An 11,474-nucleotide genomic window follows, 5' to 3' on the forward strand; every position below is an offset into this window, starting at 1 on the left:
GGGGGAAAGGGTGGGGTTTCTGGTGGGAAAGGTCAGGGATTGGGGGCAGACTTTCCAGTCCAGGATGGTGGCCAATATGACACCCGATATGCTGGCCTGGAGCGAGGGGGGGGGGCAGTGAGCGGGTACACCTGTCAGGGGACAGGGCTTGTCAGTTTGACAAGATGTACACCCATATACTACTTATATGATTTCTGAGCATGCACAACAGGCTGTGTACAGCTCCATACACACACATGCTGCAGGAGCACAAATCAGGAAATAGCCCAGTAGAAACCCATGATGAGCAGACACAGGAGTGGGAGGAGGACAGCCCTCCCAAGGGTTAGCTGGACAAGCTAAGTGGTTGGGACACTCACCCAGGAAGTCGGAGACCCAGGCTCTAGGCCCCGGTGCACCAAAGAATGTTTGACCTCGTGTTCCCCTGACTTGCCAGCACGTGCTTCTCTAGACCTTCCTTTAAAGCTGACCCCTGAGTAGTCAGGGATGTAGGGACAAGAAGAAGAGTCCTAGACTTGAGCATTTCTGGCCCACGTAGATGGATGCCCCTTTGGAAAAGAGCAAGTCCTGCATCTTAACTTGGACCCCTGCTCTCAGAAAGCCAAAACTGCCCTCCATAGAAAGAATATGAAATACACAGTGCAGGAGCTCAGCTCAAAACAGTGGAGCTGACAGTGAGAAACTCTATGGACTAATCTGACACCTGACATTGGAGAGCAAGTCCAGCTATTCCCGGCAGAGGAAACATGCAATATGCTGCAGGTTCCTCACTGACAACTCCTGACCTGCTCTCTTGGTGAGTTTCTTCACTTGTTATCTGCTCTCATGGCCAAATGGAGAGATGTGTCCCCATGGACTGCTCAGGTGGTGGCTTCATGATGTGACACAGAGCAGGTCCCAAAAGAATCTGACTGTGATTCAGACTCTCATAACCTGCATCTTAACTTAGAGCCTGCTGTAATTAGGAAGGTAGAGGCAGACCTGGCAGAAACTCTTGAAGAAGAGGTTGGCCTAAAAGCAATCCCCAACTCCAGCTTTTAAACATTTGTTGAACGTATCTACTTTTCAGTGCATATAGTCTCCTCACTGTTTTCCCTGTTGTTCCCTTAGTGTTCCTCCATTCTTCTTCAACCAAAATCCTGCCTGGTTCAAGCAACCAAGTGCCTTTGGAGACGAGAAGAGCTGTTGTGACAGAACAAGCCTTTTGTGGTCATCCTTCAAGGTATGTTTTTGTCCCCAAACACAAAACACTGTGTAAAGTTTGGAGAATCAGCCTTTTACTTACTACAAATGGTGCACCCAATATATAGCACTCTCTGTACAGATAATAATTCTTCAAACTATTTGAGAGTCTTGCTTGGGATCAGAGATGATTGTAAAATGGAGAGAAAATGGTTCCATAAAAGATTTTGAATAATCAACTATTACTTTTTGAAGAGTTCAAAATGAACTGTTAATTCTTCAGTTTTAAAGAAATATGAAATATTTTCCTCAAAATTTAGAAGTGTCTTATGTATTAAAAATATTTGTTTCATTATGAAAAATATCTTAGTACCATTTTTCAACTTAAGAACATAAGAACTGCTATTTACTGGGTCAGACCTAGGGCCCATCTTGCCCAGTATTCTGTGCCACAGAGTAGCAGAGAGCAGATGGTGAAAGTGAGAGTGAACTCAGTATGACCAGGGTTTTTTCCCCCACTGTTCCTCTCACACTTGCCACTTCCAGGTCTAGCAAGTTCTAATTTACAGGCTGTCTGCTTTATCCCCATGGTCAATAGCTACTGCTGCCCCTTTCCCCAAAGAATTTGTCCAATCCCTTTTTGAATCTACCTAAACTGCCATCTTCCACAACATCTGGTGGCAATAAGTTCCACACTTAATGACATGCTGTGTGAAAAAGAACTTCTTTGTGTTAGTTTTAAACTTACTACCTACTAGTTTCATTTTGTGACCCCTGGTTGAATGGAAAGAGAGAGTAAATTAAAAAATCCCTATTGACTTTCTCTTCACCATTTAGTATTTTGTAAACCCTTCTCATCTCCCTCCTCCACATCTCATTTCTAAACTGAATAAGCCTGGCCCCTTTCATCTCTCCTCACCGGGAAGCCCCTCCATACCACTAATCATCCTTCCTGCCCTTGTCTGGACCTTGACTAGTTCTTCTGTATCCTTTCCTGAGGTGCAGTGACCAGAACTGGACATGGTATTCAAGGTGTGGATGCACCTTGGATTTATAAAGGGGCATCATTTTGCTTACAGTACTCTTCCTAATAAACCCTTACTTTTTGTTTGCCTTTCTAAGTTAGTGCTGCTGAGCCCTGAGCTGATGTTTTTAGCAAACTCTCCACAATGACTCCCTGATCTCTTTCCTGGGTAGTAAAAGCTAATGTAGAGCCCACCAAAGGGTAGGTATAGTTTGGATTATTTTTCCCCAGGCTCATCACTTTACACTTATCTACATTGAATTTTATCTTTTTTTGCAAGCTTTCAGGCACACATGCCCATGTGCCTGAAAGTTTGCAGAAAAAGATTTTTTTTGCGATTTCTTAGTTGGCCTAATAAAAGAGTTCTAGAGGTCTGTGTTTCTTTTTGTCTCAGACCAACACGGCTACCAAATACATCCTTGAATTTCATCTGCCATTTAGTTGCCCATTCACCCAATCATTCCAGGTCTTTTTGTAGTTCCTCACAACCTGCCTTGGTGTGTACCACTTTGAATAATTTTGTGTTGTCAGCAAATGTGGCCACTTCACTACTTGCCCCCTTTTCCAGATGATTTATGACTGTTAAAGAGCACTGGTCACAACACAGAGCCCTGGGAGCCATGCTGTTTACTTCTTTTCATCCTGAAAACCGACCAATTATATTCACTCTTTGCTCTTGAACTTTGAGCTAATTTCTAATCCATGAGTGGATGTTTCCTGTAATCCCTTGACTAGCCAGCTAACTTAGCTAAGAGCCTCTGCTAGGGCACTTTGTCAAAGACTTTTTGGAAGCTCATATGCACTACATCAACTGGATTGCCCCAATCCACCTTATTGACACCTTCAAAGAAGTCTAGTAGGTTGGTGAGACATGATTTCCTATTGACCAAGACCTGTTTATTCCTCCCCACCAAATCATGTTCATCCATGTGCTGAACAATTCTTTATTCATTATTATTATTGTTTCTACCATTTTTCCAATACTCTGCTCATGCTCACTCCTAACAGTCAGGGACATATTTCTTTGGGACTGAGATTTCCTGCGCACATTGCCTGCTCTGATTTTAAGATAAATACATTGTTCTCCTTTTCTATTGCTTTCCAGTTCCTTGGGGTTGGGTCTCTAGAGCTGATGCAGCTGAGGCCATGCTTGAGGAATGAGTCAGTGCCCTGTGTGTGAAAATGTGGGGTGGTATGATCTGCCTGCTCTCTACACGTGCCCCAGTGGCCCTTACTGCAGCACCTGGGCACTTCACCTTCCTTCGTGTCTTGCTCTGATGCCCCTGTGTGAGGCTATTGGTAACATTTCTGAGGCACAAAGGGTCAGACTCTACTCTGGCTGTTGCACACCTATGTGGACTTAGGCACTTCCATGCAATTCCATTTCATCTGACTGAAATCCCTGAATACTGGGTTTATGTTTTTAGCAGACCATCCCTTGAGCCATAAGACTGAGTCCCACAAGGCAGCAAGGAGTACAACCCACTCACAGTTAGTATTAGCAGTGTTTCCTGGATTTGAGCGTGGTGAAATTGGACTCTATTGAAGGACCTGAGTCCTCTCAGCACCCTACAAGTGAAATGGGATGTGGCCCAAGGACACTCATTTCGTGAAGGTGGGGTACTCTATTGCCCTCTCTGTGCTTGAGTGGTGCTTACCCACCTATGCAAGTGGTTCAGCTCCATCATGGGGAGTGCCAGAGAAGGGCCTAAGCTGTGGCCTGGTGGTGAGGGACCTGTGCTGGAAATCAGAGAAGCATAAGAAGAAATCCACTATTTGTAAGGGGGACCTAGAACCTGAGTCACCTGTATCCTGGGTGAGAGCGGAGTTGTTCCACTAGTTTTGTGATTTCTCTTCAGACCCTGGCCTTGAGTATGGACCTGCCAGGCATTGCACACGCTCAGAACGTGCACGTACACACATGTCCACAACACACCAGTCATAGATGGCAACAGGATCACAAAGTGCAAAAGTGCCAAGATGGGCCTCACACACAGCTGGAGACCTGCCATACAGTGCACAAAATACTATAGGAGTCAGCCCTAAATGATTCACCCAAAATCACATGAAGTCTGTGGCAGAACAGGGTTTAGGCAGGTCTTGAGGTGCTGGCTGCCTTCGCCAGACTCTCAGCCCAACCCAGCGAATGGTGAACTTTGGCCAAACCCTGGTATCCTTAATCCAACTTAGTGAGACTTTCATGCCATGGCAAACCTCAACATCTGGTGCCAAAGGGTAACATGTAGTTGGGGAAGTAAGCACCCTCAAGAACAAGTCAAAGCCAGTGACTGGGTCTCATCTTTCTGTCCCTCCCTGACCCAAAGGCACAGGCTGTGCAGCATTGATGCCTCTCTCTGCCTTCCAGGGATCAGGGCAGGAAGACACTCAGAGAAAGCAAATCTGTCTCCATGCCAAATCCTTCTAGCTATGTGTTCCCCCTTTCTTGGGTGTTCATGGGGCTACCCCATCCTCCTATTCTCTGGGGTTGGCCTTACAAAGCTGTGACTTTGCCCATGTCCTTGCAGGGAGGTCTGTGCAAGTGGGATCACAAAGTACAGGGACCTGGGTAGCCCAGTGTGGGGCTGTGTTTGGATCACTCGTATCAGCTACTCATGTGCTGGAGTTTCAGGGGCTTCTCTGGTCCCTCAAGTACTCTGGGTCCTGGGAAAGTACTTTTCTCCATATTTGAGGAGTGCTGAGCTGCTGAGTTCAGTGACTGACAGCCTACAGGAGTGACCCAGACTTCCTCAGGGCTCCATGTCCCATTTTGTGCTGTTTGGTTGTGGGGAAAAGGAGCTGCCCAGAGTCCCTCTCCCTGGGATACCTGGCAATGTGGTATGGGGAGGGGAAGAGCGAATTTGAGAACGGGATGAGATATTTGCTTTGAGACGGACAAAGACCTGACTTGTGGAGGTAGGGACAGGATGATGGACTGGATGGAGTCAGGGCAGGAGGCTGAGCTGAAGGCATTGCGGTGCCTGTGTGCAGATCCCAACAGTGTCTGGAGGAGGAAGGCCTGGGCTATCTCCACAGGCATGGACACCCAGGCAATTCAGTCCAACTGTGGACCCGACAGATGGCTGGGCCCTGGGTGAGGGTGGAAAAATCAAGTGCCTTTGTCTTTTCAGGCCTGATACCTCACACCCATGAGGAGAGAAAACCAGACCCAGTTGACTGAATTTGTGTTGGTTGGGTTTTCTGCTTTCCCAGACCTGCAGGGAGTGCTATTTGCGGTGTTCCTCCTCATGTACCTCATGACCCTGGCAGGAAATTTGGCCATCATGACTGTGATCTGGATCGACAGATGTCTGCACACACCCATGTACCTTTACTTGGGGGTTTTGTCCTTCTCCGAGACCTTCTACACCATTATCATTATCCCTAAGGCGCTGGTGGACTTGGTGGCAGAAAGCAAAACCATCTCACTCCCAGGATGTGTCTCACAGATGTTCTTCTTTCATGGACTGGGGGGAACAAACTGCGTGATTTTAACAGTGATGGGCTATGACCGATATCTAGCAATATGTCATCCCCTGCACTATGGGAGCCTCATGAGCCTGAATGTTTTTGTTAAGCTGGTGGTTGGGTCTTGGATCAGTGGGTTCCTAGTGTCTCTGGTCCAGACCATGCTGATATTTTGGTCTCCCTTCTGTGGGTCTAACATGATTAACCACTTCTTTTGCCACATGAGGTCTGTGCTCAGGTTGGCCTGCACAGACAGCAAGATCACTGGGGTTGTCGTCTCCATGATCTCCATGCTGGGCTTGTTGGGGAGCTTCCTGCTCATAGTTGTAACATACTTGCTCATCCTGGGCACCATCCTGCAGCTGCCATCAGCCAGTGGGGAAAGGGAGAAAGCCTTCTCCACCTGCGCTGCCCACCTCACCGTGGTGGTCATGCATTTTGGCTTTGCCTTCATTATCTACCTCAAGCTCAGCCCACGTGACACGCTGGAGGAGGACACACTGATGTCTGTGCCCTACACCATTCTCACACCATTTCTGAGTCCCATGATCTTTACCCTGAGGAACAAGGAAATGAAAATTGCCCTGAGGAAAGCATTTAGCAAAAGAATATTTTCTCAGAAGCCATGAAAGCCCCAGAAGGCTCTGGGAAGGGACCTGTTGTCCAGAGAGAAGGGCTCTGGGAGATGGGCCGGGGCTCTCTGTAGGCCTGGCCATCCTGTAAGCCTGCACTTTCACCCTGCCATGGCCACAACCCCCCTTGGTGGTCTGGGGCACCTGTTGGGCCAGGCTGGAGAAAGGTACTGCTATCTCAGAGAACAGCTTAGAGTCTCTCCTGAGAAGGAAGCAGTTGGTGGGGCAGAGGTGTTTGAAGATCAGGGTGTTTCTCTTTCCAACCCTGCATTTGTCTATAGAATTGGGCCAAAAAGCCTTCCTTCCATCCCTCCCTCCCGCCCTCTCTCCCCCGTTTCTATGTGGTTGTGAGTACAATCGTAAAATTATTACAGGCTGTGAGAGGTTTGGACCCCTGCCAATGTCCTGCCCCACAGAAATGCCCCAGGAACAAGGGGAGATCAAATTCCAGCCCAGAATCTGGCCCATCATGCGTGTAGCTGGAAGAACCCATCCTGGAAGGTACTTGGCATTTACCTCAGCTTTGAGCCCATTAAATGCTTTTGCTCTTCATAACTGTTAAAGCCTGGTACTTAATCTTGGCACAGACTCAGTGCAGTGACAGTTCTGCCATGGGCACAGATCAGCAGCAGAGGGAAATGTGATGAAATGGCCCTAGCACCACTGAGGATCTAGGAGCAGGGAAAACCCAGAGTGACTCCCGTGAAGATAGAGACATCACACTGGCAGGCGCAATATGAGGGAGCAGAAACAGGGTTGCTGTGCTGAGCCCCTGTTGTGGCAGCAAGTCTGGACACCCCCCACAGCATCCAGACCCCTCCCCCCCACCATGCCACCGCTGCTGTTACCTCCAAGGAGCAGGAGTAGGGAGCTGAGGCTAGCTCCAGTGGTCTCACCCCCCCCCCACATCGTTGCCACCTGCAGGGGGCAGAATAGGGGGGGCACCTTCCCCCCATTCCAGCCACACCTTGTCCCCTCCCCCCCGCTCTGTCCCCTGTATCCTCACCATCATGGTGGCAGGCTGCCACCTGTCTGAATGCTTCTTCATGGTCTGATTGGCTGTTTGTCAGCCATTCAGAGCGCAAATAAAGCATTATGGACAGACAGACAGACTTAGGCTTTTATAATATTAGTATAGTGTGCATGGGGGGCTGAGAGTTGGCAGCCTGGCCTGAACAAACAGCGCTTTGGGCCAGGCAAGACTCTAGTCAGAGAAGTCTAGGAGAGTTCCCCAGTGGCACAGAGTCACGGTTGGGGGGGGGAAGGCTAAGAAGGATTTCCATCTCTAATCCCAGCCGAAAAGAAATTCCTTATTCAAGTGCATATACTTATTACCAGGGATCCTGGTTTTTCTGTGATAAAAAAAAAAAATCATTCTCTGATAAAAAAATTGCAAATTCTCTGATAAAAATCCCCAAACCCATGGTTAAAATTAAATGCCCCCCACAACCTTGCTGGTGTCCCTCATTCCCCCCTCCCCACAGCCCACCAGTCCTGCTTGTGCTCCTTGCCCCCCACCCACAGCCTCTGCCTCCCAGCTGCCAGGGCTATGGGACCAGGGACCCAGGTCCACAGCCGCCTGCCCCCAACAGAAAGCAGCTGCTGCTACAGCAGGAGCACAAGCCAGCTCCCCCATTGCTGCCTGCCTGCTGCAGACTCAGGTAGAGCTGGCTCCCAGTGGTAGTGTGCACTCCAGGGGGGCCAGGGGGACCTGTGCCCCCCGCAATCTGTGGGGGGGGCAGGGCAGGTATGCGCTGCCCCCGTGCACACAGAGGAAGTGCGGCCAAGGCAGTGTTGCACAAAGGCGGTTCGTTTCCCTGGAGGCAATGCAGAGATCACAGACACACAGACATCAGTCGGCACAAAAGGATGTATTTGTTTGCAAACAAAGGTCAGAGAGTGGAGCGTTGAAGCTCAGATCACCTCTGGCAAATTAAATGTGTTTGCAAGAGGAATTTATCTTCTCTCTTCTAGGCACGTGTGCAGACACAAGAATTCTTGCAGCTTACTTCCGTTTCATACAAACATACATGTAACTACATCATTACATACATCGCATGTATAGTATAATTAGCTATTTAAGTATATGGGGCGGAGAGGTAAATATGCAATAGTTCATTAAGCATGCTCAATGCTACAAGAGTTCAAAAGTTTATACCCCAAGGCCATACAGCTAAATTCCAGTCTCTGTAATCAGTATGAGAAAGTTTAAGGATGATGGGGGAGAGGAGCCTTGGGCAGTATTTCTTTCTTATCAGGAGCAAGAGGCAAGCTGTGCATTTCTAACAGCAGCACAGAGCTTGCAGCGGCAGGCAGTTTTCATGCATGGCCCTACTGTGCCGTGTATTACCAGTCACACATGCTGCGCTCCGGAGAGCCTGGGGGAGGGCAGCAGGGCAGGGAGTGCAGCATTTGTGACCCAGGGTTTGCAGCTGGCTGGGCACTCCGGCTGGGGAAGCGGGGGTTTGCAGTCTCCCCGCTCCCAGCCAGAGTGCCTGGCCAGCTGTAAACCCCTCCTCTTGGCCAGAGAGTGCCCAAGCTGTCTGGGGGCTGGGGGGGAGGGGGCTGTGTGGTGCAGATGTTCCTTGACCTTCCCTGACAGTTTGAAATTCAGGAAGCAAACCCTAGCATGTGGCCTGAGGTGCCCCAAAACAGTGGATGGTGAGAGCAGGCCACTCACCGTGAGCAGGAGGTCCCCCACAGCCCCAGGCCTGGGCAGAGCGGGGACTGGCAGGGAATTTTCCAAGTGAAATATTCCTGGTACCTCAGAGATGTGGGGGTGGGTGACTGATGAACAGAGCAAATAAAGTGCATGGCTTTCCATGTGCAAGTGCAAGTCATAGCTAAGCAGGCTTTTGCCAATTCTGGAAGAAAACCCTAACATGTAGCATAGGGTGGTCGGGTAATTAATCATGGAATAGGCCTTTGGCATACTGGTAGGTAATGCAGGAATGGAAATTTATCTCTGGACTGCTTGCTGGGGCATGGCTTCCTCTACTTCTAATGGGGCAAGCGACAAGAAAACAATATTGCTGGCCCTAGAACAGTCACATCACAGAAGTCTGCTTCTAGAAGAGGAAACTATTAGGGCAACCGTAGCTCTGGGGTGGGGAACTCAGCCCAGTGATCGTAGTGCTAGGGAGGAGAACTCAGCTCAACTGGGCTGAGCTGCATTCCCCAGCATGATCATAGGGCTGGGGAGGGGAACTGAGCTATCAGGTTCAGTTCTCTTCCCAGCTCCCCCTGGCACCAGCCCTGGGCTTCCCGCCCTCATCTGGCAGGCAGATTGAGGCCTGCAATCCTGGAAAGACTGGCACAGCCCCCGCAGCCCTCCTGGGGTTGCAGGTCCCTGATCTGCCTGCCGGATGAGAGAGGCTGTTTCAAGCTTCCCCATAATAGCCCTGTTTTGCACAGCCCTAGAAACTATATGGTTTATTGAACTGGGTTGGCATCTGTTCAAACTCCTGGAAAGCCAAGTACAGAGGTCTGTCTCAAGGCACAGACTGATGAGAGCTGTAACCTGAGCTGGGGGGAACCAGAATTGATATGCAAATAGAGTTCCTGTGAAATGCTGATAGGCCAATGCTCTGTCAGATTTCAAGTCCCCCCCACCACCAATAAGCAGACCCAGGGTCCTTAGAATCTGCAGCGTAACACAACGAAACCATGTCTGACTGTATAAAAATAAAAAAACCCCTAAAATTGCTCAATCAAAAAAAGCATGGTCACTGATTTGTCCCACTTTGGAGTGCCTCTCACTTCCAACCCGCAGCCCCTGCCCCACCAGTGCTGCCACTGCCCTTCACTCCCAACCTGCAGCCCCTACCCCCCATCCCTGCCGGTGCCCTCACCCAGGGCCCCAGCTAAAAAGCAGCTTCACTGGAGTACTGCTAATGCAGACAAAGCAATTCAAAGGGGGTCTGGGGTTTTGGTTGTAGCCACGTTGGTTTAAGGACACATAGTTTCATATGCTGTAGGGATTCAGATTCAGCCTGAATGAGGGACAGCGATTCGATTCATTGATTCAGATCACTGTCCCCGATTTGTGAGTCTGAAGATTAGATGCTGATTTGGAGAATCAGTGATTCGGACACAGACACAGCTTTAAATGACATACCTTGAGGTACCAGCGTTGCTCGTGATTGCTTCAATGACAGGGTGAATGGAGCATCCCACACGAGTGGGGGAGGGGCCCTCCATGTGCTCGGTGGTGAACCCACAAGTGGACCAGAAGTACTACCGGGTCCACCGGGAAGCATGCTGGAGGCTCCCCTGTGCTCCCCCAGCTCAGTGATTGGCTGCAGGAGGACCCCAGGTGCCCCCCAGATCCAGAAGGCACTAGTTGCTGAGCCGGAGGGTACAGGGGGGTCCCCCAGCGTGCTCCCCAGTGGACCTGGAAGTGCTTCTGGTCCACTTCTGGGTCTGCTGCCGAGCGCGCTGGGGAGCCCCCTGCACTCCTGTGGGACGATCCATCCACCCTAGCATCGCAGTGTTCATGAGCTGCCTGCTACCTACAGGCATGTGGAAAAAACATTTAAAGCTGTGTCTATGTCTGAATCTCCAAATATTTCCTAATCTCTCTGAATCAATTCAGAGGGTTCCAATTCAATTCAGAGAGATTAAAAGATCCTCCAATTCAATTTGGATTTGGAGATTCGGCCACCAAATTGGGCCGAATCTCTGCCGAATCGAATCGGGGACCAAAGCTTTGCACGGCCCTGATAGACAGGCAGTAGATGTGATATCTTTTATTTAGACCAACTGAGTAGTTGGAAAAGAGTTCTTGGCAAGCATTCGGGGGCAGTCACCCTTCTTCAGGCATGGGGAGTCTCTGCTGTTCTGAGACTCCAAGAAATGAAAGAAGCTAAAAGTATGGCAGGATGTCAGTGAAAATGTGAATAGGGTTGGCACTCCAGGATTTGGCCAGAGTCACTCAACTGGTTTTACAGGTTCTGTTGAGGAATCTTAAGATAATGGTCTGAGGGGGCACGGGAAATGGTCCTCTCCAGTCCTACAGGAGGCACAATATACAACAATCACACAAAAACCAATGCTTTAGAGCCAAGCCACTGCCGCCCAGCTCTGCCGGTGCCCCTCACCCCACTCACTCCTGCCAGAGTGGCCCTAGCTCTGGGGTATAACAGTGCATGGGGAGGGCAGAGATGCATCCA

At 49.6% G+C, this 11,474-nt stretch overlaps 1 protein-coding gene and 1 pseudogene across 1 annotated transcript; one reads left to right on the forward strand and one right to left on the reverse strand.

Moving 5' to 3' along the window:
- Window positions 1–5,243, reverse strand: part of LOC149858599 (olfactory receptor 10J5-like) — a 36,969-nt pseudogene extending 31,726 nt beyond the window's left edge.
- A 109-nt stretch (window positions 5,244–5,352) lies between these two features.
- Window positions 5,353–6,300, forward strand: LOC149858600 (olfactory receptor 10X1-like). Its single transcript, XM_090061562.1, has one exon. The coding sequence runs from the start codon at window positions 5,353–5,355 to the stop codon at window positions 6,298–6,300; it is 948 nt and encodes a 315-aa protein (XP_089917688.1).
- The last annotated feature ends 5,174 nt before the right edge of the window (window positions 6,301–11,474 follow it).

The sequence above is a fragment of the Crocodylus siamensis genome, chromosome 8 (assembly GCF_052110815.1).
Source record: "Crocodylus siamensis isolate JL-2025a chromosome 8, ASM5211081v1, whole genome shotgun sequence".
NCBI lineage: Eukaryota > Metazoa > Chordata > Crocodylia > Crocodylidae > Crocodylus > Crocodylus siamensis.